This window comes from Silene latifolia, chromosome 8, assembly GCF_048544455.1.
Source record: "Silene latifolia isolate original U9 population chromosome 8, ASM4854445v1, whole genome shotgun sequence".
Taxonomy (NCBI): domain Eukaryota; kingdom Viridiplantae; phylum Streptophyta; class Magnoliopsida; order Caryophyllales; family Caryophyllaceae; genus Silene; species Silene latifolia.
Genome location: NC_133533.1, coordinates 1989314 through 2015911, shown reverse-complemented (window position 1 = coordinate 2015911; position 26598 = coordinate 1989314). Strand labels below are relative to the sequence as shown.

Here is a 26598-nt window from a genome sequence, read left to right as displayed (position 1 = left end):
TCTTAAAAAAATGACTTGATCCATACTACACTGTATAAAACAATCAAATAAAATAATATTATTAGTTTCGTTAAAAATATTCATTAGATAATTTTAGAAAGGGTTTTTCTATTGTGTGCCCAAAGACACACATTAATAACCCATATATGGTAAGTTTAACAATATATTCTCATTAAATATGGTAAAAATGAGAATATACTTGAGTATCTTATATGAATTTGTTGTTAAACTTACCATATATGGGTTATTAATGTGTGCCCTTAGAGCACACGTTAGAAAAACCCTTTTAGAAAAGCTATAATATAATATCATTTACTTTGTAAAAAAACGATTTCATGACATACTCAATTTTTTTTATTAGTTTTGCAGTTTAATTTTTTTCTCATATCAAAATCCATGAGGTAAATATAATAATATTAAGGTATAAATTTGGAATTGATAAGTAATAAACTAAAAAGTAAAAACTCTATAAATACTGCGCATTTATTGCGCGGGATATATACTAGTTAATGTAGATTGATTAATGATAAATATACGGACATGATCTGAAAGATACGATAAATATAGTTCTTTAAAGTGCGATTTTGAAGGATATGATTTTAATGAAGCAAAATAAGAAATATGAAAATAATATTTCTACAAAATCAAATTGATTGATGCATGTATATCGTACCAAAGATACACTCCCTAGTCCCTATTTGGATTTTAGAATGATATAATCTTTTCTATCATTTTCCTTGATATGCGAGGTGAGTTACATGACAGGATACGTACAATCGAGAGTAATCGGACAAACACTCTCGTCTCTAAGAAGCCTCATGTATCCTTTTTCGCCCCATTGTTCACCCCACGAATTCTTAATCAACCAATAACCCTTCCCAGACGCGTTATCAGTACCATACCCAATAACCGTAACAGCATGATTTAAATTGGTGCTACACCTTCCATTATAAATTCCACCAGAGTAATAAGTAAATCCTGTCGATTCAGCATCGAGACCCACCGATACAGGTTGATGGTTCAAGGCTTGTATTAAATTGCCCGCGCCTTGTGGTATGGATGCATAGCCCGATATTTTAACTAAGTTGGGACCAATATTGCATTTGCTTGGCGCACCACTATAAGGGTACTGTTGTTCTGTTTTTATACCGTGATCTCTAATGTAGTCATACGCGGGTCGCATGTTTGAGGCCCTACAACCATTGACACAGTCTACGAGCTCTTGTTCCGAGAAAGAGACCAATTTTCCGGTTTTGATTTTGTATATCCCTTCCACTGCTCCGATTGATGCGAACGCCCAACAAGCCCCTAGTTCAAGGTTTAAAGAATCCATGTTAGACGGAATCGAAACTTCATTGGACTATATATAGTAGTATAGTATACCTTACTAATTCAGCCATTTCACGTAAATTATTCGTCTTAAAACTTAAAACGGGTCAAATACCATAGATAAGACAAAAACTAGACCTGTACTAGGGCCGGGCTAGCGGGGGCGAGCCAGGCTCTTATGGTCAGACCCGAGCCAGGTTAGGGGGAGGTGCGGGCTTTGCAGGGCCTGGCCGGGCTGAGACATGCTTGATCTGGGCCTGGGCCCGAGACAGGTTGGGGCCAGACTGGCGAGCCTGGCCTAAATTGTTTTTTTCCTAAAATAGACGGGTCAGGAAGGGGCGGGGCGGGCTGCCTCGTGCTATTGGTCAGCTCTAACAAAAAAACAGAATATCTATGCAAGTGGGATGCTATTTAACATATTTTAATTTTAAGACGGATATATCTATCTGAAAAGAGACTTAATTGTATTTTCTTACCGCAACTGCCTTGTACTTTTACGGGTGTGACTGCGCCTTGTTGTCTCCAATCAACTGATTGTTTCGCCAAAATGTTCTTATTACCCAAACTTGATGATATCGGTCTAGATGAATTCGTGTACGTGTTGTAGCCCATATAAGTTGCTTTAAACTCATCGGTGGTTAAATCGGTAAAATTATTCGGTCCTATGGTGTAGGAATTATTAGCATTATTACTATTAAATTCCGCTATGCGTCTCATATTTTCTTCGAATATGTGAAAACGCTTCTCTTTCTCGGTTACACTTTTATACTCTCGACCATATTGAGCAATCCATTTCTCAAATTCATCGATGATGGTTGTTGTCGAGGTAGTAGTAGGATCGAGAGCACGAGAAATGACCCGAGAAATGAGGAATAAGGCAAAGAAAAAGAAGCGGAAGGATTGTTGTAGGGAAACCATGTTATCAGTCTTTGGAATTACGAGACACTAACTTTGCCATGAGATGAGTTTTATAGGCCAAGTCTTATTGTTTGTCCAAAGATATTCAATTCTTCTTTTACAAATATTTAATTTTAGGAATTAATTTTCTACTAAATTTACTTAAAATCGTATGGATTTAAAAATAATATTATCACATTTCCTAAAATAAAAATAGCGAAAATTCTTTTTCGAAAATCAAAATCCTAAACTTCCTTTTTAATTCGTCCGAAAAGCTATATGGAAAAAAATTGTTCATGTGATTTTCGTAAAACTTGAAATACTCCGTATATTCTTAGTATCGATTGATTAATGATGATTATACGGACATGATCTGAAAGATACGATTAATAGTTCGTTAATGTGCGATTTTGAAGGATATGATTTTATCAAAACAAATTAATTAAGAAATATGAAAAATAATATTTCTACAAAATCAAATTGATTACCAAAGTTGGCTGGTGTGAGTGATAAAGGCTCTCGTTTCTTAAACAAGTGGCCAGAGGTTCGATTCCTGACTCTTACGAATGAAAAGTTAAACTTCGATTCCTGACTCTTGCGAATCTGTCAACAATTTACACCTAGATACAACAATCTATTAACCTTTACCCGCTAATTGTCAAACAATTCAAATTGAAATATACTAGTCAAATCTGTCAGTCTAATCTGTCATTTATAATCTGCTTGACCAATTTGCTTCTACTAATAATAATCTGCTGAGTATCAAATATGGCCCAACTCTGTGTTTTTGTACGTTTTTCTCATGTGTGTCCTAAAAGCACACATTAATAATCCATATATGCTAAAATTAACAACATATTCACATGAGATACTCAAGTATGTACTCATTTTTATCATATTACTTTACTATTTAGCCATACAATTTTAAGAGATTATATATTTATATAAATATATTTTATATATGCATTAAATCAAATCGAAATAATTAAAGTATTATATCTTTTGAAAATCTAGCTTGATTTATTTAGCTTTTAATAGTTTACAAAATAATACGTACTTATATTATATTTGTGTATGTTAAATAATTGTATAATAATATGATGATACTAATAAATAACATAAGCGAGGCATGTTTATTTTAAGAAAAATCACCATATTACGATATTCTCTAAATTTATATTTCAACCTTATGTTGAATATATGTGATGAGTATTTTATTCAAATGGTATGAATTGAAAGAATGGGAGGGAATAATATTTACATTTAAGTCCTTAAGTCGGGTCCATTGCACAGTGCTCTCGCTTAAAAACTATATAGTATAATTAATTATATAGATTTATTGATTGATATATACGGGAGAAAATTTGATTAAGGAAATTTAAATTATTTTTTTTTTGGAGGGTTGATTGAAAATGGAGAAATCTAAGCAACTAATTAAAGAAGAGAAAAAAAAGAAGATCTTGTCTTGGAAAATTAATGTGGGAAAGAGGGTTTCCTACTTATTTACGTAAACTTGTTAATTGTTAAATCCCGTATACAAATTTACTATATCCCACCTTTTATCCCCAAATTCCATAACCATCTCAGAACCTAACTAATTCGTTAATAGTTCGACAATTACTAATCGTAGTAATTTGTAAAGAGACTTTGGAAAGAAGGGAATAACAGAGAGGGGGGAAGAAAGTGTAAATAGTGACGCCATTGATTGAAGGATGAGTCCTGTTAGTATCCTAATATTCTTTTTCAACTACAATGTTGGTTCAATTCCTAATTTGATTAGTTTGGGTTAATCCCGCTTCTTTTCTATTAAAAAAAAATATTATAAATAGAGATATACATACAATGTTGGTTCAATTCCTAATTTGATTAGTTTGGGTTAATCCCGCTTCTTTTCTACTAAAAAAAATATTATAAATAGATATATACATACAATGTTGGTTCAATTCCTAATTTGATTAGTTTGGGTTAATCCCGCTTCTTTTCTATTAAAAAAATATTATAAATAGAGATATACATACATCTTCTCTCTTACAAACTGTAAAACAATGCACCACCTACCTCGAGATATAAAATTTGACATCTTGGCGAGACTCCCGGTCAAGTTACTCCTCCGTTCAAAATCCGTCAGCAAAGAATGGTACGTCCTTATCTCTAACCCTGAGTTTGCCAAACTCCATCTACAATACCAAAACACTAGAAGGGATCTACAACTATTCATCTCTACTGACAACAAACTAGCCACGTTGGAATTCCAACGTGGCGACGTCGATATTATCAACAAGAATTGGTTGTCGTTGTCGGGTTCAAAACTGGAGAAAACACTGGATATATGGGATAGCAAGTTGGACGTTGAAAGTTGCCCAATAGCAGGCTCGTCGAATGGATTGATCTGCTACATTATCGGGACGCAGCTAAAAGACTTGTGTTTGTGTAACCCTGCAACACGACAACAACACTTAATTGCATGCCCCCTCGACCATACGAGTTACAGCACCTTACGATGGGGGTTCGGGTTTGACTCCTCGTCCAACGACTATAAAACAGTACTCATCAGTAAAGTTGGCTATGAGAGTCGGAAAGTTGTAGCACATGTTTTTTCCCTCCAGACCAATCGCTGGAGGGAATTGGATTTGAAAATAAACTTGCCCCTATGCCAAAATGATTATGATGATGACAACGACGATATCAACCCGTGTAAAGATACAAAGAGGTACCCAGTTCCAGTTCATGTGGGTAACACCTTGAACTGGCTGGTGGACCCCAAGGGTCGAATCCCGGGCATATTAGCATTTGACTTGACCGGCGAGCAATTCAACATAATACCACCTATACCCCCTCCTAAGGACCTTGGTACAGGGGCAGATGCTGAAAAACCAACCTATTATTTTCTTTCTGAATACAAACAATGCTTGTGTGTTTGTTTGTATTATGAGGGAGATTTCGCCTTCTCTATTAAAGGTTGGATGCTAGAGAAAGTTGACGATCAAAAAACTTGGAAACCTTTCTTAAACCTTAGAGGTATGAGGAGGTACTTCTCCCGTGGTGCTGACCGTGTGTATCCAAAACTGTTCACGTTGAATGATGGTAGCAACGAGGTGTTTATCTTCGAAACGGCGCTCAATTCAGTCTTAGTCTGCGACCCACAAGGAGGAATCTATTTCCCACCGAGTAATGTTAATCTGCGCATCCGGAACTCATATTTCACAAACTATCTCGTTAGCTATACTGAAAGCCTTGTCTGGCCTTCATTGTGGAGTAGAACAAAAAGAAAGCCAGTTGCATCTAGAAGGAAAAAGGAAAAAATATTATAACAAAATATACTCCCTCTGTCTGTCCTGGTTATTTGTTGTCCTTTGGTTTTGGCAAAGACCAAGAGAAGAAGAGTGGGCAATTACCAAATGACAAGTGGAATAAATTGAATGTGAATGATGAAATTACTCATCAAATTCATTCTTAAAATAAAAAGGACAACAAATTATTGAGACACCCAAAAATGAAAAAAGACAATAAATAATGGGAACATAGGTAGTATTTATATTAAAGAAAGAAAATGTGAAATTTATTCTTGCTCCTTAATGTACTCTTGGTTCCTCATCTATTCATTATTTATTTATTATAGAAATTTATGCTATAGCTTTTGCAGTGAAATTATACAAACGAAATGACATTTTCTAGTAGATTGTAAAAAGTGAATCTGTCAACCATTTACACCTAGGTATAACAATTTATTAACTTTAACCCACTAATTATCAAACATTTCTAACTAAAATATAGTAGTCAAAATGTCAAATATGTCAGTCTAATCTGTCGTTTATAATATGTTTGACCAATTTGCTTCTACTAATAATAATCTGCTGAGTATCAAACATGACTAGGGATGGCAATGGGTAGGGTCTGGGTAGGGTCCACCCAGACCCGGACCCGAGATTTTCCCTTTGGACCCGTACCCGACCCAAACCCGCAAGGGTCTACAATTTGAGAACCCATACCTGCACCCTATGGGTAAGGGTCGGGTCTGGGTCTACCCGCGGGTACGAGTTTCAGCCACTTTAATAATAAGATTAACAACTATGGGGTCTATAATATTAAAAAAAAATTCATACTACTTTAACATTATGAGTTTATTAATCTCTATTGTACACTACCAAATCCAATATACATACCAAAGAGATTAAGAAAGACAAAGAAGACCTAAATTAATTTTACCTCCAAATACACGTGAAAGAATCAAACTCGGAACCCTAAAATCAATACCGTATTTGATAGCCGTCTCCATCTGAGCGTCGCTGGCTGCCGTTAATGGTGGTTCTCGGTCGCCGCCTATTAGAGAGGTGGTTGTCAATCGCGTATCAGTGTTGTGGTGGTGGTTTCCTTGTGTAAATGGTGGAGTGGTGGTATTGTCAAAAGAGTTTGGTCGGGTTTTATCACTTTATGGGATGAGGGAAGAGAAAGAGCCTTTAGTTACTTTGTTTCTACGGTCTGCCAGTATGAATTCTGATTTTGATTTTTTTTTTCTTAATAAAGGGTCGGGTATGGGTCTCATAACTTAGACCCGAACCCGGACCCGAAATATTTTCTTAAGACCCATACCCACCACATACCCATTGGGTCTGAAAAAATGAGACTCATACCCGACCCATTAGGGTCCGACCCTCAGGGTCTGGGTCGGGTCCCCGACCCACTGCCATCCCTAAACATAACCCTAACTCTTTTTTTTTTTTTAAAAACGTTTTTCTCACACGTCTCCCCTAAAAATACACATTCCATATATGCTAAAATTAACAACATATTCACATGAGATATTCAAGTATATTCTCATTTTAATCATATTTAATGAGAATATGACTCCGTATCTATTTTGGATGAATTAGAATTTATCGAAGGTTTAGTTTCATCCCCTTATACTAAGGGGGCGTTTGGTTCAAACATTAGGTATGAAATGAAATGGATTCTAACTCCAAGGGGGTATGGAGTTAGAACCCCATACATGTTTCAAGTTGTTTGGTTCAATCCGGATAAGGGAATAATAATGTGTTGGGTGGAATGGAGTTGGAAACTTGGGGAGATAGATGGGTATGGGATTTCAAGGGGTTGGAATGGAGTTAGAATCCATCAGGTATCTAACTCCATTCCAAACTGCTCCAACCAAACATTGGAATGGCCTGAATCCATTCCAATCCATTCCAAAAGCTCCAACCAAACACCCCCTAAAAGAATAAGAGATCTCCAAATTTTCTCGCCTAAATGAAAATTACTTATAATTGGGCTTCATTATGTAATTATCTATAATTGGGCCATGCTGTTTAATTTCATTTACTCCCCCTCATTCAAAGTTCCAAACCAAAGCTTACATCGTCTTTTCGGAGTCCAACTTCACAAATTTTGACTGTGAATACTATCAAAAGTATAAAAAAATTTTAGCGGAAATTTAAGTATATATAGATTTGTTATGAAAAAATTACATAAAATGTTATTTTTTTTTTGATAAAAAGCGACAAGTATTAAAAGTGTTGAACCTTCTTTTTTCTACCTCTTAAAACTAAACATTATTAATAGTAAATTTTACAATCCCCCCTACTACTAAGAGAATAAAAATTCTCTTAATTTTCCCTCCAAAAGGCATCTAGCTAAATAAGGTAACAAGTAAAAAAAATTCACTACATTATTATCTTTTCAATTAATATATTCTTATAATTAAATTCTAATTTTTTTAATTAAAATTCATATTTATGATTTTTTTCACTGAAATCCATAATTTATTATGCAATCATTTCCATTTACATAAATATTATTTTTCATCAATTACACTCTAAAATTACGCAAACCTGCTTCTTATGCAGTTTAACATAATTATTGTCATTACTTACACCCTAAAATTACGTAAATCTGTTTCTTATATTATCCTTCATCGGTTACACACTAAATATGGTGTATATTTTAAAAGACGTAACAATTTTTATGTTTTTTTAAATTAAAAATAAAAAAATATTAGTCTAATTATTCGTAAATCGTCTTTTTAAGTGCGTGGTATACTGTTTTTAGCTCTTATTGTTATAAGATTTATACGCATTTTAATTAGATTTTACATTTTTACATCATTTAGTTGTAATTTAATGTCATAAATTAGTTTCATGCAATGAAATAGCATTATAGAGTTAAATTTTTATAGTAAAGTAAAAATGGTTTAAGACAAAATTAACTTAACTTAAAGTGTCTTTTGATGGTAATAAACTTTCATTTTCTACCTCTTACTAAGATTATATTAGTACATTATAACATTAAAGGTACAATTAATTTATGCAATTAATATAATGAGAATGTCTTTTTATAAAACAAAACTAAAAAATACCGTGTTGTAGCACAGGAATCTACACTAGTTAAATTTTAATTGAAGTTAATAATATTACTAATTGTTAGTTTCTCTAATATATCTAACTAAAAAACCGCGCATTTGCGCGGGATCTATACTAGTATAATTTATGTCAACAAAGCAAGACACCTCTTTCTTTCTTTCGACCGATTATTAGATTATTTTATTGATGAATTCTCATGCAAAATTTATTGAATATATATGTCGAAATTCACCTGCTGTAAATCAATTAAAATCAAATCAAATAAAATAAATTTTCATTAAAACAAATTAAATAACTCTAGACTTGATTTGCTCCGCTTCTGCTCATCTTCTACTTAAATTCCCATAGATTACGAATCACGTACTTGTAAGCAGCCAATTGAGCCAAACAACTTAATGGGCATTTTGAACGAATCTTTTAATCGTCAATTAAAACAAACGTTGATATGACCTTGAATTCTACAAGTTACAAACTTATAAAAAAACAAATTAATACAATTTATCAAGAACTGAACATGTTTAATTTGTTGTTAGCTAATACTTCCTCCGGTCTACTCTGATCTATAGTTATCTTTTGATTTTCATTTCGCATAAAGATAAAGAAGAAATTGAATTATTTTAAACCACACAAAACAGAATGAATTCACTTGTTCATGGGAAGCGGCCCAAAAAAATCTACCAAAAATAATACTGTTATAAATAACATAATTGTTAAATAGTTTACACTTCCTTTATTTTATGAGGATAAATAAAGCAACGGTAAATTAATTGACTCAAACAGAGGGAGTAGTACGTCTCAAAACGGAAATCAACTACTCGGATTTCTTTAGAGGGATTATAACTTCATTTAAATAAATTTTATACAAATATCTCATAATCTTATCTTATACAACAAGTTTTCTTTTTACGTCAACCTTGCCATGCATTGCCATGCAACCTACGTAAAATCATTTACATGATAGGATAATTAACATCTAGAGTAACTGGACAAATATTCTCGTCTCTAAGAAGCCTCATAAATCCATTTTCACCCCATGTTTCGCCCCAAGAATTCTTAATAATCCAATAACCCTTCCCAGACGCGTCATCAGTGCCATACCCAATAACCGCTACATTATGATGTAAATAAGTTCCACATCCACCGTCATAAATTCCACCAGCATAGTTGCGGAATCCAGGCGAGGTGACATCGATAGCCAACGATACAGGTTGCTGGTTCAAGATTTGTATAAGCGAATCCGGTCCTTGTGGAACGGTTGAATAGCCTTTGATTTTAACCAAGTTTTGACGTTGTTTGCATTGGCCTTTTTGGCCAACGTAAGGGTAATCTTGTTCAGTAAATATACCATGATTTGTGATATACCTATATGCATTTATCATTCTTCCGCCTTTACAACCGTCGATTTCAACACAGTCGACAAGCTCTTGTTCCGAGAATGAGACCAGGTTCCCGGTCTTGAGTTTGTATATCCCTTCTAATGCCGCGATTGATGAGAATGCCCAACACGACCCTAGAGAGTGATCGTAAGCAAAGATAATCAATTGATCGGGACACTACAAAGTCAGAACGATAGCTATAAAAAATACTCGTCATACATACTACTCCCTCCGTTCCAGTCATATGTTTACACTTCCTTTATTTCCCCCTCACAAAATAAAGGAAGTGTAAACATCCCACTGGAACGGAGGGAGTATATGTATAAGACGCGTGTAATATAAAAGGAATCGGGTGAAGAAGATCCAATTCTTAAACATTGGGTTAGACCGTCTCATACAAGACATAATTGACGGTATGTTAATGTTATGCAAAGGGAGTTACAATGGTATATTTTTTTTTATTACATCGTATGTAACTCAATACACTATAAAATAATTTTGTTTTCAAATTGAAGTAAGAATATTTACATTTTATGAAAAAAACAAAATTTGGATAATTAATTCAATTTTGAATATATCTGTTGGCATTAATAGGAATAAATATAATAGTTGGATGTCAACCATAACCTTAGGGTTTTGGTTGAGATGGTTCATTTATCATGGTATCAGAGTCAGTGTTACCAAGAGGTCACGGACTCACGGGTTCAAACAATGTCGTCCCTGTAGACTCGACCTATGTTATAAAATATTTCAATATAAATCATATTGTAATAAGTAAATACGAAGAACTCCGTATAAAACAAATAAAACACACTCGCTTAATTAATTAGTCTAAATATATATGAATGTAAATATAAATTCACCTAGGAAAAACTTGTCACAATTTTTATTTTCTTACCGCAAATCCCTTGGGTTTTTACGGGTGTTACTGCACCCTCTAATCTCCAATCAACTGATTTTTGCACGGGCACGTCGTTAATATGGACGAAATTAGACGTATTATTTGTGCTAGATGATTTTTTGTAACCGGTATAGGTTGCTAGGAACTCTTGTAAGGTCATGTCCGTAAACTCATTTGGTCCTTGTTTGTAGGAATAATTGTTAGCATTATTACTATTAAATTCCTCTATGCTTCTCATATTTTCTTCGAATATGTGAAAACGCTTCTCTTTCTCTATTACACTTTTATACTCGCGACCATGTTGAGCAATCCATTTCTCAAATTGGTCTATCATGGTTGTCGTCGAGGCAGTAGTAGGATCGAGAGTACGAGAAATGACCCGAGAAATAAGGAATAAGGCGAAGAAGAAGAAGAAGCGGAAGGATTGTTGTAGGGAAACCATGTTGTCTATTTTTGGAATTACAAGACACTAAGCTTGCTATGAGATGAGTTTTATAGGCCAAGTCTTATTTATTGTTCGTCATATGATATTTAATTCTTTTTACAAAAATATTTAATAGGAATTAATTTTCTTCATACGTAAAATCGCATGGATTTAAAAAGAATATTATCACATTTATAAAAACAAAAATAGCGAAAATTACTTAATGGACAATCCAAATCCTGAATATTCTTTTAAATTCGTCTGGAAAGATATTTGGAATAAATTTGTTCGTGTGATTTTTGTAAGACTTTAACATTTATCTTTATTATCGATTGATTAATGATGATTATACGGACATGATCTAAAAGATACGATAAATAATAGCTCCTTAGAGCGTGATTTTGAAGGATATGATTTTAATGAAGCAAATTAAGAAATATGAAAAATAATATTTTTACAAAATCAAATTGATTAATGCATATCGTACCTGATATACCCCGTATTTAATTTGTATTTTGGAATGATATTCAAATATTTTAGTACTTCGTATCTCTAACTCTTTTTTATCCATTTTGGAGGAATTAGAATTTATCGGAGGTTTCATTTAATATAATCTTTGTCAACAAAGTAAGGCACCACTTTTTTTTTTCCAGCAAATAGATCACATTTCATTAATAAAAAGTCATACGATATCTACTGAATATGATAATAATCAAATCAAATACATTTTCATTAAAACAAAGATTTCTAAACTTGATTTGTTTTTTTTTTTTTTTTTTTGCACATCATCTGCTTAAATTATTTGGAAGCGGCCAAACAACCACTTAATAGGCGTTTTTAAACTAGTCTTTAATCGTCAAATCAAAAAAAAAATGTTAACCTAGAATTCTACAAATTAAACCTTTATCAAAATTCATACCATATACTACCATTTATTAAGAACTGAACACATGAAGATGGCTCACAAAAGAATACATCTCAAAACGGAAATAGAAGATGATTATTTCTCAATGTTATGGACTATGGAGGGAGTATAAATCACCTAATAAGTTTTTTTAACGTCAACCTTGCCATGCATTGCCATGCAAGGTACGTAACATCAATTACATGATAGGATAACTAACATCGATAGTAATTGGACAAACATTCTCGTCTCTAAGAAGCCTCATAAATCCATTTTCACCCCATGTTTCGCCCCAAGAATTCTTAATAATCCAATAATCCTTCCCAGACGCGTCATCAGTGCCATACCCAATAACCGTAACAGCATGATTTAATTTGGTTCCACACCCACCGTCATAAATTCCGCCAGCATAGTTGAGGAATCCTACCGAGTTATCATCAATAGCCACCGATACAGGTTGTTGGTTCAAGATTTGTATAAGCGGACCCACTCCTCCTGAAACGGATGCATAGCCCTTGATTTTAACTAAGTTTTTACCAGTTTTGCATTGGCCTAGCTTGCCAACGTAAGGGTACTCTTGTTCAGTGAAAATTCCGTTATCTTTGATATAACTATATGCATCTCTCATTCTTCCGGGGTTACAACCATAATTTGGAACGCAATCGACAAGCTCTTGTTCCGAGAAAGAGACCAGTTTTCCGGTTGTGAGTTTGTATATCCCTTCTAGTGCCGCGATTGATGAGAATGCCCAACATGACTCTAGAGTAATTAAAAGCAAAGATAATCAATTGACTGGGACAAAGTCAGAATGACATATATAAAAATACTCGTCATACATAGTTTTATGTATAAGACGTGTAATGTTAAAAGAACTCGATGAAGAAGAATTAATTCTTAGACATTGGGTTAGACCGTCTTATAAATGAATTTGTTATTACCATATTTAAAGACATAATTGACGGTATTGGTTTATTGTATGAGATTCAATCAATCGATTAGGGCTGAGAATCGGTCCAAGATCGGAACAAACCGGATCAGACCGAAGACCGCAAATAAAAATTTAGTGAATCGAAGACCGGACCTAAACCTTTCAGTCTTGGACCGGACCAAACCCGAATATTTGGTCCGGTCCACTCTTGGACCAAAATGGACTTAAAATTAGCTTTTCACCGTTTCATGAAAATCATTAATAACAATACTAATTTATAATGTCTTTTGAAAATAAATTTTTAATTTGATTCATAATATTTTAATATTGCGTCATTAAAAACATGAAATTCGGTTTATTCGGTCAAGACCAAAATTAACCGGGCTTGGACCAGACTGGACCGAAGACCAAACCTTGAAAAAATGAGGGCCGGGGACCGGACCAAAATAACTCCGTCCGGTCCATTTTTCCGGTCCGGATCTAAATTTGCTCACCCTACGATCGATAACTAAATTTGTAATGCAAAAAGAGTTACAATGGTAATTTGAAACTGTAGAAAAATAATTTTGTTTTCAAATAAAAGTATGAATATTTACATTTCGAAATATTTTTTTTTTGGGGATAAATAATTGCAATTTTTATCGAACACTATATATAAAGTACGACAAATGCAAATTTTACTCGCTTATTTAGAAAAAATATGCATGTAATTATAAAATTACCTAGAAAAAACTTGTCACGATTTTTTTTTCTTACCGCAAATCGATTGCCTTTTAACGGGTGTTACTGCGCCCTCTAGTCTCCAATCAACTGATTTTTGCACCGGCCCGTCGTTAATATGGACCAGATTAGACGTATTATTTATGCTAGACGATGATTTTTTGTAACCCGTATAACTTGCTTGGAACTCTTGAATGGTCAAGTCAGTAAACTCATTTGGTCCTTGTTTGTAGGAATAATTGTTAGCATTATTGTTATTAAATTCCTCCATACGCTTCATATTCTCTTCGAATATGTGAAAACGCTTCTCTTTCTCGGTCACACTTTTATACTCGCGACCATGCAGAGCAATCCATGCCTCAAACTTGTCCATCATGGTCGTCGATGAGATGGTATTAGGTTCGAGAGGACGAGAAACGACTCGAGAATTAAAAAACAAGGCAAAGAAAAAGAAAAAGAAGTGAAAGAATTGGTTCGTGGAAACCATGATATCTATATTTTTAATAAGTTTGTGCTATATTAGAATTAGAATTAGAATTAGAATTAGAATTAGAATTAGAATTAGAATTGCATGTCATTATGCTTCACATGCATGACTTTTATAAGACAAGTTTTATTACCATGTAAGAATATTCAGTTTTGTTGTTCAAGGAAATAAATCTTTTTATTTTGTTTAACCCAAATTTGAAATATAATATTGGTAAGAAATCAATCAAATTAATTACAAAGAAATGTTTTAAGACATTTCTTAAGTTGGCTAGATCGGTTATAAGAAATGATATTGCTTCATTTTAAAGGGTTTTTCTATCATGTGCCCAATGGGCACATGTTAATGAGCCATTTTAGGAAAGAATTACAACAATATCTCATGAGATTTTGAATTATGATGAGATTTTAGAGGATTAATGGTGTAATTCTTTCCTTAAATGACTCCTTAACATGTGTCCATTGGGTAAGGTCTCTTTTAAGGGTCTGTTATTTTGGACTTAATTTCAGCTCATTTTATCTTAATTTAACTTAATTCAATTCAACTCATATCTTCACAAATTAACTCTTAAACCCCGTTCTTTTCGACTTAATTTCAACTTTTATTCAGCTCACTTTAGTTTAGTTCTTATTTCAGCTCTATTTATATCAGCAAATTTCTCGTACTTCAGTTTAGTTCAGTTCAACTACATACTACATTAACTTCAATTCAGCTCCGTTAAATTCAGTTCAGTTATTTTCAGCTCCATTAAGTTGGTTTTACAATAAGCCTATTGTAAAATCGTATTTTATTTACCTAACTAATCACGTAAAGGTAATTAATTGATAACCACCATTACATGGTTAATTAGCTAAAATAACAACTGATTTTACTATTAAACTTGTGTAAAACGATTTTACATAAGTATTTGTGATCCTTCTCAAGGTTTTTGTTTATCTTTTGATTGTGTCAATTTAATTACTCCCTACAATAAGAAAGATGTTGAAAATAAGGTCGAATGGATTGGATATTCAAACTTCAAAAAAGTGCTCAATAGCAGGCTAGTCGTATGGGCCGATCTGCTATTCAATTGGGGGCCCAACTATATGTCGATGCACATCCAAGAGCCCACCAACTAAATACTTGTCATATTTTTCTTGTGTTGATCAGGAATATCGACTACAGATAGTTGGGGGTAATCATCCCGAATAAGTAAGACAACTTAATGACTAAATTTCCCAAACCTTGATTCTTTTCATTCGCTAATCCCAATATTATATCTAAAAAGAGCTACCCTCATTAAAAGAAATATCTGAAGATATTACCGAGAGTGTTAACTTAATTTACAAGGAGTATAAAGATTAGACTTAATTCTAAGTTATAGTTCTTTTTTTTTGGCGGAAAAAATTATCAACTCGCTTAATATAGGACATTAATAATTTTAAAAAAAGATAAGAAGTTGGTGGGCTTTACGATACGGCGTAGGTTAGTCTTTTGCTAAAAATGCTCCTATTGAACAATTTGTGTTAATTTATAGTCTCTGCATTTCCTTCCATTTTCTTTTAGACTTTTAGTAATCTACGTTTTATTTTAGAACATCTAACAGTCTAAATATTTCGGCTACTTTTACCAAATAGAAGCTATGCTTATCCTTAAAAAATCTTTTGACAAAAAAATAATTAAACGGAGAAATTATGCGACGACAGACGACGCAGTCCAAACAGGTCCAAATCTCCAATGAATTGTCAAAAGTAGAGTTTAGTGTTAGTCTGCATCCTTGTTTGTGAGTGCGTGACTGAATTCGAGTCAACCATATGCCCTCTACTTGGCTATAAATTAATGAACACTTTTATTATTGAATTGCTAATAATATGTGATTATCAGTAATTATATAAAGAAATAAAAAATGATCACTTTATTACGTGTAATTGTCAGAAGAATAAAAAATGATCACTTTATGATAAATAATGACCATTTTATATGAAGAAATATTCATTTTTAAAAATAGTCATCTTATAATAATATATAGTGATTACTTTTTATCATAAAATTATGGATTTTTTAATAATTGTACTATACGACAATTTTATAGTATAAATTGTTATTTTTCAAACCAATCTTATTGACGACCCTATGTGAGAATGTTCAAAGTTCTAATATGTCATCGACTCATCGTACATTTGGACAAATCTGCATCATATGTCATCGATCTATCGTAATATCCACTACGTCAAGTCGTCAATATGAAATTATTATGAGATATGGCTTGTAATTTTTTCAATAATGTAGTATTATGAGATGCAATTTATGATAGGCCATGTTTAATACTTTAATACTTATCATATTATTATTAGTAAAAGCATATTAGTGCATCAGATTGCAAAAGACATATTAAATTGACAAATTTGACTAGTATATTTCAACTAGCAGATTTAGTAGATGTGTTTGGTAATCAAGAAGTTTAGGTTAACAGATTGATTGTTGTATCTATATATAAATGTGACAAATTTAAACAACATATTATAAAATAGTAGATCGTATCTCAATCTGCTACCATTTCAATAAGCTATTTACCAAACACCTCAAAAGTATATTATTAGATATATTGAAATCATGGTTGTTAGTAATTGGTTAGAGTTAGTTACATACCTAACTAAGTTTGTTAGAACTAACTAAACCATAGTTAAGTCAGGGAAGGTCGGTGTAACAGTTGCTATAAATACAAGAGCAACTGATGTATTGATGTTCAGATGATTATAATATAAAATTCTGTTCTCATATACAAGTTAATTCTCTCTACAAATCTTTACAATAATAATTCATAGTTATACAATCATAAACTCTAATCTTCTTCGTCTTCTTCATATATTCATCATCATCTTCATATCTGAAGTATATCAAGCTTCAATATATATTGACAAGTCAAACAGGCTAAATGTCATTATTATGCTAAAAATTCATCAATCCTTTGTTTACCAAACATCTCATAGTCTTTTACAAGATAACCTGAATAAAATTAAATAATCGAGTCTTATTTTTTGCATATGTTACTCTCATTTTCTCATTGGTTAGAGTATATGTTGACGTGATATAGCTGGTGCCCGTGATTTTGGAGTTTCTCTCCTTTTAAGATAATAGTCTACTCGCTCCGTTCTGGTCATTTGTTGTCCTATTCCATTTTGAGGTGTCTCAGTCAATTGTTGTCTTTTCTATTTTAGGATTGCATTTGATGAACAATTTAATCGATCTTTCACATTCAATTTGGTCCACTTGTCAACTTATAATTGGCCCCTCCTCTTTTCTTAGTCTTTGTACCAAAATCAAAGGACAATAATACCAAACACTCAAATTATTACATGGTGCATTCATTTTGAACTAATCATGATAAAGATTGTCCCTTCAATATTGCTCCTCCTTGCACTTTCTTCACTAATTCTCAACGTTAGTCATGACATTTTCCCGGATGCTAAAGTTGTTAGGCATCTTTGCTCAAATACAAGTTTTGATCACAAATCCTCATATGAAGACAATCTTATCACCCTTCTTTCGACCCTATCGTCGAATTCTAAGCAAAGCACGAGTAATGGTTACTACGCTACTAACACTTCTTCCTTAGGCGGGAGCCCAATCAATCCCGAGATCATCTATGGTGCTTATATATGTAGAGGAGACGTTCTTTCTAAGGAATGCAGTGATTGTGTTTCGCTTGCCACCAAAAACCTGCCTCCCAGTCAGTGCCCGACTGATAAGGGAGCAGTTATTTGGTATAACAAATGTATGGTTCGATATTCAAACATCTCTTTTCTTGGAATTGTAGATGAAACTTTTCAGTTGCCTTTTAAAAACCCAGAGAATGTCACGAGTGATGCACATGCATACATGGTCCAAGCAGGTGACGACTTACAAAGCTTAGCGAAACAGATGAGTAACCCAAATTCAACCATGACCGGAGATAAGAGATACTTTGGAACTCAAGTCCATCAACTTAAGGAGGATAGTATCGTCTCTCTGTACACTATGGTGCAATGCACCCCTGATCTTGCTCCAGGTGATTGTGTAAGGTGTCTCCAAATAATTATCAATGAAATTCAAACTTCGTGTGGCATAAGTAAGGGTTGTCGGATGTTGAATCCTAGTTGTTATGCAAGGTATGAGGGGTATAGTTTCTCCGAGCTACCTCCGACCTCCTTTGGCAATTCCAGCACTCTCTCAACAGGTAAATGCCAACTTATATTGCGTTCGATGTTTTCTTATTTCATGTTTAATTTAGACGTTTGGATAATGTTATTGTGTTGAGATTTTACTAGTGACAAAATTTGAAGCCAATAGCTCATGTCTATTAAAAACTTGACACTATATACGATTATCATCTCAACCAGAAGCCTAAACTGATGGTTGATGCTTTAACTAATAGTTTTATAGCGTAATTAATTATGTGTAGGTAACAGAGGCACAAGCCATGAATCACTTATGTTAAAGATAGCTCTTGGAGGCGTAGTGCTAGTTCTAGTGATTTTGGTGGTTGTCTTCATTGTTCGACACATAATGAAAGAACGAAGGAGCAGCAGGAGCAATGATGCTGGGAGAGGAAACATCGATGTGCTTGGCATGAACGCAAGCCAACATCCCAATTTTGACAACGGTATAATGCCAAAATAGAAAATACAGTATGATCTATGCTCAGCATTTTTAACTTACAACTTTTTTATTGTAAATTTGAGTCATTTATCCTTGCTTTAGGTTATGTTACCTCTATTCAATCTTTGCAATATGACTTGGCGACACTCGAAGTTGCAACTAATAGTTTCTCAGACGACAACAAGATCGGTGAAGGTGGATTCGGTGGTGTTTATAAGGTACCAACAATACTGCGACAAGTCGTTGTGCAATGTAAACTATTTTGACCGGTAAAGTCATTAGTTGATTATACTTAGAGCTGACCATCAGCACGAGCCAGGACCCGCCTTGGCCCGTTATTTCATGTAACTTGGCTCGACCTGGCCCGACCTTGACCCATTGTTGGCCCGGGCCCTTAAATTCCAGTCGTCCCGCCATTTTAGCAAAAAAAAAGAATAAAAAAAGGTAAGTCCCGCCTCAGGTCCTGGCCTTGCCCGGGTCTAACCAGAAGAGCACGGCCCGGCCCCCGGCCAGCCCGGCCCGAGTATAGGTCGAATTATACTCATGACTTGAATTTGAAACCTGACAATATATCATATCGTTTTGTTTTCTTCTTTTTAAGTAAAAATAATATGCGTACATGATTATGAAATTGTAAATTCGTAATTAAGTATCTTATGTTTCAGGGTACGCTGCAAAATGGTGTAGAAATAGCGGTCAAAAGATTGTCTAAGGGATCTAATCAAGGTTTAGAGCAATTCAAGAACGAGGTTTTGTTAGTTGCTAAGCATCAACACCGAAATCTAGTCAAGTTACTCGGCTTTTGCTTAACATCAAATGAGATGTTACTTGTTTATGAATTCGCTTGTAACAAGAGCCTTGATTTGATTTTATTTGGTAAGTGACTCGATCAACATTTACGTGCCTCTAATATGTCGCCAAATAGGGCTGGCCACCGGTCCAAAACCGGACCGGAACCGAAATCGTCAAAAATCTCTGACCGGATTAAAAAAAATTCGGACCGGGACCGGACCTGAAAAATTCCGGTCCAAGACCGGACCGGACCGGTTGGACCGGAATTAATTTTACATAGCCACTTTTTCAAATTCCGGTCCATAAATCCGGACCGGTTGGACCAGATTAAGTAGACTGTATACCTTTAATTTATTTTTAATTAATATTTTAAAGGAAAAAAAATAAAATAAAAATAATTTCGGTTTTTCTGGTCCGGACCGGAAAATTTTGGTCCAAGACCGGACGGAACCGGAAACCGGAATCTTAAAAAAGTGTGGACCGGGGACCGGACCGGACTTTTTAGTTCCGGTCCCAGACCGGTCCATTTTTCTGGTCCGGACCGGATGTTGCCCACCCCTATCGCCAAATGTTACTATGGTGGTACAGAGTTCGATAGCTAGAGAGGGCACAAACATAGAATCTCTAATTCATTTTTTCATAGCTAATTTTTCATCATACAAAAAATGCACAGATAGTAATAGAAGGCGGCGTCTTGACTGGCCTGCTCGTTACAAGATTATAAACGGCATTGCTCGAGGATTGTCTTACCTCCACGAAGATTCTAGGCGTAGGATCATACATTGTGATCTTAAAGCTAGCAATATATTGTTGGATGCTAATATGGATCCTAAAATCTCGGACTTTGGTCTTGCAAGGAACTTTAGTGAGAACCAAGACCAGGCACACACAGCAAGACTTGCTGGGACTATGTAAGTACTGGCGTATTACCTTCGTACCAATCTTTTGTTTATCTTTTATTTTGAGAAGTATTTTAAATTTTTAATCATATGTATGTACACGGATAAAAGGAGTATTAAATTACAACCAACAACGTTATCCTAGTTTTGTAAAGAGGGTCCAGTAAATTATGTGATGGGGGAATCAGATGTACGTAAAACGATGATTGCGTAGAAACCTGCAATATAGTAGATTTTGATTTTTACAATGGAGAAAACCGACTATTTAATGACGGCCGGCTTGGCTCGTGATCGTGTCAGGTGCGTGGTAGGGCTACTTTTTTGCTCCGGGTCCAAACTATTTCCTCGGATTCTAACTGTTGGGATTCTAGTCGTTGATAGTATTACACAATAATATTGAGTCTTAATTTCCGATTTTATTACCATTTATTACTGGTTTTATGGCCATTAATATGCCGATCTTTGGTATCTCTATGTGATGTTGGAACCTATGTTTTACCTATAAAATCCTCCAAAATGGATCCTCTCCATTTCTTTCTCTCCATTTCCTCTCTTAAACTCATTTAATAATATTTTTCCCACCAAATCCCATTATCCCTTTATTTTTGCCCATTAATTTTGAGCCGTTCGATTATGCTAGAATACGATCTGGACCACCGAAAGAAAATGGCCTCTCCATTTCTTTTTAGGAAATGGAGTGAAACCCTCCTCAAAATCCTCTAATCTCCCACATACAGTTTGTATTATTAGAAAATCACATAAACATACACCTTTTCCTTCTATATATTCTATTCTATTGATAAGAACGGTTCCCAGTTCCGTCTTTGGAGTCTGATAAAGTGCGGAAAGAGGCCTTGACCTTGGAGTTGGTGACCAAGGAACCCCATGAGCACCTATGTAGGGGTCTAAATGACTAGGGCAGTTTTCTTACAAAACGTCTCAATTTGGTTATTATCAGACAGATAAGTTCACATTTTCTACAAAACTATTTTTTATGTCTAATGAAATTGGTATTCTTGTGTTGTTCTGCAGAGGTTACATGGCACCGGAGTACATTGATTATGGTGAGATCTCGACCAAATCAGATGTGTATAGTTTTGGTGTTTTGGTTTTAGAGATTATAAGCGGAAAGAAGATTGGCAATCGTCACGCAGGGGTAATAAAAAACCTTTTAACATATGTGAGTACCAATATTAAGTTTTTTTCCAATGCTTACTACCATGTTTCAAATGTTGTCACTACAGATACTCAGCTCTATTATCTCACCTTTCCAAGCGTAATACTTGGATTATAAAATTTTTACGTTATAGGTCTTACGTAGAACTCTTTCTTTTCAACTGTAAAAAAAAATGTTGTCTGAGATAGTCTCGTTTTTCCAATAAAATAGTCTAATATATGAAACACGGTGTGGATACTTTACGAGTAAAATATGATTTATTGATTTTAGGGAACATGCACGCGCTGCCCTTGAAGTTTCGATTTTTGCCCGAAATACCTAATTTTTTGTTTCGGAAAATTTTAAGAGGCTATAAGTCGTGTCTACGAGTTCAGAAAGTGATAATTTTTTTTCAAATCGATTATATTTCTGAGAACTACGATTTGAAAAAAAAAAATTGTCGTATTTGGATCCCGTGGCTGTGAGTTTTTGTACGTCAAAGGTTTTTTTACAGAACAAACTTTGAGTGACCATATCTCTTGGTCACGAATTCCAAACTTGACAAAAAAAAAATTTCAAGTCGTAGTTCTCGAAAGGATAAACAATTTGAAAAATAAATCGTCACTTTCTGAGCTCATAAACACGAATTATAGCCTCTTAAATTTTTCCGGATCAAAAAATTGGATATTTCGAGCAAAACATCAAAGTTGAAGGGCACCGCCTACATTTTCAGCTGATTTTATTCATTTGGGTCATAAATTATCAGGCATGGAAGCATTGGAATGAAGACACAATAGAAAGATTTGTAGATGAATACATGGAAGATGCTTATAATAGTGAAGAAGTTAAGAGATGCATTTATTTGGGATTGTTATGTGTACAAAGTGAAACAGAGCAAAGGCCTTCCATGATAAAGGTAGTATCTTACCTCAATAGTAATGTGGATCTTCCAGCTCCTCAACAACCTACGTTTGTCTCGTCTATTGTCGGATTTAGCCCGGGAGCAAGTGAGCTCCAGTCGGACTGGTCGCATAAATCTAAAGCTAGCACAAGAAGTATGTCGCAAACTAACCTATGCACGGAAAGATCGTCTCAATCTTTTCCGGGTTTAGAAGAAACCTAATGTGTTTATATTTATGGCGCAAGTGTCTTTATTACTGTAGCATACAGGTCGATCACAGAGAGATCGAAGACTGAGTACTGTTCAAAATATGAGTCGAGTTATATACATGCATGTATTAATTTTTTTTTTTTTTTGGTGTTGACCAGGAGTATCCCCCTACCGACAGCTGGGGCAATCTCCTTCGGGGTACTGAAGGCAATTTAATGGGTTGACCCCTCCCAAGTTTGGCTTTTTCATTCGCAAGAGTTAGGAATCGAACCCCTGACCACTTGTTTAAGAGATGAGAGCCATTACCACTCACACCAGCCAACTTTGGTTGCATGTATTAATTAGTACCGAGGAATGACAATTAAAATACAAAAATAATGGACCTTTATATAGAGAATATTTCAGCCTTCCTAATTAACTTCACATATCTTTGTAATATATGTCGTAGATATTGTTTTACTTCCTTGTATTATTTCCGCATCTTAGCATATTCTTTGTATATTGTAGTCTTGATAAATAAGTCATTAGCTAACCCTAGATCACGTCTCTTGTACACAACTATATATATTGTACTCATCCTTCATGAATATGATCATGCAATTATTAACTTGATAAAACGTCTTCCGTAATTCTATAAACTCTATCATGGTATCAGAGTCTCGTGTTCTTGATAGAGGTTAACCCCTCGAATTAGATCCTATTTCTGCACCCAAAACCCGACCCACTTCCGCTGCTTTCACTCGTGAATTGCATCGAGTCTTCCCTGCATCACACGACAATCGGCGCCTTGTTTACGCCACCACGAGTTTTCCCTGCATCACACGCATAAACGGAATCGAAACAAACCCTAGCAACTTCACCTAGGCTCCCAACAACAAACCACGACCACCATAGCTCGATATAAATCCAATTCAGAGCCCGCCTGCTGCTCCTACACTCCCTTCTGTTCCGGAATCGACACACACCATACTTCGCACATCCACTGAACTCTCGACCTCGTCATCAATCGTCGCCATTCACAACCACCATGGTACCATCATTCGACCATCGTGCTACAACCCACATCGACTTTTTTTTTTTTTTGGCACATCTTCTACTTAAATTCCCAAATCACGTATTTGTAAGCTACCAAATTAAACAACCACTTAATAGGCGTTTTAAACTAGTCTTTAATCGTCAATGTTAACCTAGAATTTTACAAGTTAAACCTTTATAAAAAAGTTATACCATATAATTTATTAAGAACTGAACATGTTTGTTCCTAGCTAATACTTCCTCTATTCCGATCAATAGTTATCTATTGATTTTTTTTTTTTTGATTAAAATGGGATTAACCCGTGACCTACAGCGAGTAGGGCCACAAAACGAAGTTCACAACAAAAGAAAACGAAAGCAAAGAAAGCAGTAGTAAACTATCTAATCATCATCCGCTTCCCTTTCCAAGCACGAATTGCATTCCAATTGCTCACCCATTCTTCCAAGCAATACGGTAAGTTTTCTTTCCACGCTTTAGACCACACAGCCACTAATAAGATCACTTTATCGCGTATACCAGACCAGTTGGGCACCTTACCCTCAAACACCATACCATTTCTTAACTCCCAGATAACAGCCACCACAGCCATGAAACACGCATGCCAAAGACTCCTTTCAAAGCCCACGAAATGGGCACCCGTCCAAGCCAAGAAGGCTTCGTCTACTTCATTCGGGCAGACCCAGGCCACCCCCCACAAATCACACAGTTCGCACCAAATGCGCCATGAAAATCTACAATGCAGAACAAGATGGTTCACCGTCTCCCGCTCGACACCACAAAAAACACAATTCATCTCATCTCCAACCATCGGTTTCCATCTCATTACCCTATCCTTAGTGTTCACCCGTTTTCATAGGATTGCCCACAAGATAAGTTCATACCTCGGGGGCGCTAAGCCTTGCCAAACCAACCTGAACCAAGGTTTTTGCTCAACATCACCATATTTCAGATTGTAAAAAGCCTCCATGAAAGACCTTAAATTAAAAACGCCCTCCAAACCAAAAGACCATATGTGTCGATCCTCTACTTTAGCATAAACACAAAGAAGAAATTGAATGATTTTAAACTACACAAAAAACGGTATTAACTTGCACATAGAAAATGGCCCAAAACGTCTACCAAGTTTACCTCCATTAAATTCAATTTAGTTGTTTTCAGCTCCACAAAGTGGATTTTACAATAAGCCTAAGGAACCACATTTTATTTACCTAAATAATCGCACAAAGGTCATTAATTGATAACAACCTTTGATCCTGATCAAGGTTAAAAATTAATTTTAAAAAGGTTTTTGTTTATCGTTAAATTGTGTCAATTTAATTTCCAGTCCGTCTTGCTTCAGACCGTAAGTTCCGTCTGAAACAATAAGACTTCTCACAAGTGTGAAGCACATGGGTGGTGGGACATCCCCATGTGCTTTTCCACTCACTCTCCAAATGGGTTTTTTGTAAGAGAAAATGGTATCCGTCTTACATTTTAGACGGATCTTGCGGTCTGAAATAAGAATTTGTGTTTAATTTCTCCTACTATAAGAAAGATGTTGAACATTAAGGTCGAATTGGATTGGTTGTTCAAACTTCAAAAGTGTTCAATAGCAGGCTAGTCTAATGGGCTGATCTGCTATTCTATTGGCAGCCCAACAACACGTCTACGCACATCCTAGAGCCCACCAACATTGACTCGATTAACAGTTAGTCGATTACTCCCTCCGTTGTAATCATTGGTTTACATCTGATCAAAAATTCCTTATAAAATAAATAAATAATTATATGATTGAGATGTAAGGAATACCATTTAATAAGACAATTTTGAAATACAAAACCAAGTATAAAACATAAATAAATGTTTCTTATTCAATTGTTATCTATTTGTATTTTTGTTAATTTATAGAATTGAGCAAGTGTACATGTGATATTGGCAAGTGGCGTGTGAGAGAGGTTTTCAATTTATCATTATTTTTCTATTCTTTTTGTCATTTCTTGTTTCTTTGTTTAAAAAAGAATATATAACAAATGATCATGATATAGGGAGTATGAATAAGGTCATGCTCTTTTAGATTTAATTTCAGCTCATTTCAGTTAATTTCAGCTTTATTCACTTCAGTTCAGTTTCATTTATTTTAGGTTAGTTCAGTTCAGCTCATCTCTTCACAAATTTACTCTTAAGCTTTGTTTTTCTAATCTTAATTTCAACTCATTTCAGCTCCATTCAATTCAGTTCAACTCTTTTCAGCCAAAAAAAACAACATCTTACATCTGTTTAGTTCATCTCAACTTTATTCAATTTAATTCGGTTTAATTTAATTCCATTAATTTAGTTCAATACAATTTAATCAACTCTTTTCAGATGATAAAAAAAAAAAAAAAAAAAAAAAAATAGCGAAGTTGACGTGAAGTTTGGTTTCAGAAACACAAGTCTTTTAGCTAGGGCCCATAGTATAGTAAATCAGCCATTTTATGAACCTGCTATCGAATTCCTTTGAACGTCCAACTCCTTATCTATCCTTTCTAAAAAAAGTAATTAACCCGTATTTTAAATGGAGTCTTTTAATAATTACTTTTACTCACTAATTTTTTATATTCATTTTATGATTATATTTAGTTAAAACTGTCTTATACACGACTAACTTTCTTTTTAATATATGTCACCTACTATTTCTAGGTAAAGAAAA

The 26598-nt window shown here is 34.5% G+C and overlaps 5 protein-coding genes across 7 annotated transcripts; 2 read left to right on the top strand and 3 right to left on the bottom strand.

The window, feature by feature from the left end:
- Positions 1 to 754: 754 nt before the first annotated feature.
- LOC141597496 (KDEL-tailed cysteine endopeptidase CEP2-like) lies at positions 755 to 1333 on the bottom strand. The gene has a single exon (XM_074417964.1). The coding sequence runs from the start codon at positions 1331 to 1333 to the stop codon at positions 755 to 757; it is 579 nt and encodes a 192-aa protein (XP_074274065.1).
- A 2938-nt stretch (positions 1334 to 4271) lies between these two features.
- On the top strand, positions 4272 to 5537 carry LOC141597495 (F-box/kelch-repeat protein At3g23880-like). Its single transcript, XM_074417963.1, has one exon. The coding sequence runs from the start codon at positions 4272 to 4274 to the stop codon at positions 5535 to 5537; it is 1266 nt and encodes a 421-aa protein (XP_074274064.1).
- Positions 5538 to 9366: 3829 nt separating this feature from the next.
- Positions 9367 to 11316, bottom strand: LOC141595990 (fruit bromelain-like). The gene is made up of 2 exons (XM_074415980.1): positions 10854 to 11316; positions 9367 to 10089 (listed from the first exon to the last, which is right to left on the bottom strand). The coding sequence occupies exons 1-2, from the start codon at positions 11296 to 11298 to the stop codon at positions 9530 to 9532; spliced, it is 1005 nt and encodes a 334-aa protein (XP_074272081.1). The 5' UTR covers positions 11299 to 11316; the 3' UTR covers positions 9367 to 9529.
- Positions 11317 to 12383: 1067 nt separating this feature from the next.
- On the bottom strand, positions 12384 to 14208 carry LOC141597494 (fruit bromelain-like). Its single transcript, XM_074417962.1, has 2 exons — positions 13869 to 14208; positions 12384 to 12943 (listed from the first exon to the last, which is right to left on the bottom strand). The coding sequence occupies exons 1-2, from the start codon at positions 14206 to 14208 to the stop codon at positions 12384 to 12386; spliced, it is 900 nt and encodes a 299-aa protein (XP_074274063.1).
- A 2829-nt stretch (positions 14209 to 17037) lies between these two features.
- On the top strand, positions 17038 to 23511 carry LOC141595988 (cysteine-rich receptor-like protein kinase 19). Of its 3 annotated transcripts, XM_074415978.1 has the most exons (8): positions 17038 to 18514; positions 18740 to 18940; positions 19039 to 19154; positions 19602 to 19812; positions 20402 to 20639; positions 21660 to 21807; positions 22550 to 22699; positions 23053 to 23511. In XM_074415978.1, the coding sequence occupies exons 1-8, from the start codon at positions 17680 to 17682 to the stop codon at positions 23116 to 23118; spliced, it is 1965 nt and encodes a 654-aa protein (XP_074272079.1). In that variant the 5' UTR covers positions 17038 to 17679; the 3' UTR covers positions 23119 to 23511. The 3 variants fall into 3 exon arrangements, with proteins under 3 accessions (XP_074272079.1, XP_074272078.1, XP_074272077.1); XM_074415977.1 differs by having other exon boundaries at positions 21660 to 21783; positions 22550 to 23511; XM_074415976.1 differs by having other exon boundaries at positions 22550 to 23511.
- Positions 23512 to 26598: the final 3087 nt, after the last annotated feature.

Bases quoted from the DNA above. Each gene is read 5' to 3' on its own strand.
- LOC141597496 (XM_074417964.1), bottom strand. From the start codon at position 1,333: ATGGATTCTTTAAACCTTGAACTAGGGGCTTGTTGGGCGTTCGCATCA.
- LOC141597495 (XM_074417963.1), top strand. From the start codon at position 4,272: ATGCACCACCTACCTCGAGATATAAAATTTGACATCTTGGCGAGACTC.
- LOC141595990 (XM_074415980.1), bottom strand. From the start codon at position 11,298: ATGGTTTCCCTACAACAATCCTTCCGCTTCTTCTTCTTCTTCGCCTTA. The intron at 10,090-10,853 runs GTAAGAAAATAA...ATCACTCTCTAG, and splicing joins AAAAACCCAAGGGATTTGCG to GGTCGTGTTGGGCATTCTCA.
- LOC141597494 (XM_074417962.1), bottom strand. From the start codon at position 14,208: ATGATGGACAAGTTTGAGGCATGGATTGCTCTGCATGGTCGCGAGTAT. The intron at 12,944-13,868 runs GTAAGAAAAAAA...TAATTACTCTAG, and splicing joins TAAAAGGCAATCGATTTGCG to AGTCATGTTGGGCATTCTCA.
- LOC141595988 (XM_074415976.1), top strand. From the start codon at position 17,680: ATGATAAAGATTGTCCCTTCAATATTGCTCCTCCTTGCACTTTCTTCA. The intron at 18,941-19,038 runs GTATAATGCCAA...TCCTTGCTTTAG, and splicing joins ACATCCCAATTTTGACAACG to GTTATGTTACCTCTATTCAA. The intron at 20,640-21,659 runs GTAAGTACTGGC...GTTGTTCTGCAG, and splicing joins GCAAGACTTGCTGGGACTAT to AGGTTACATGGCACCGGAGT.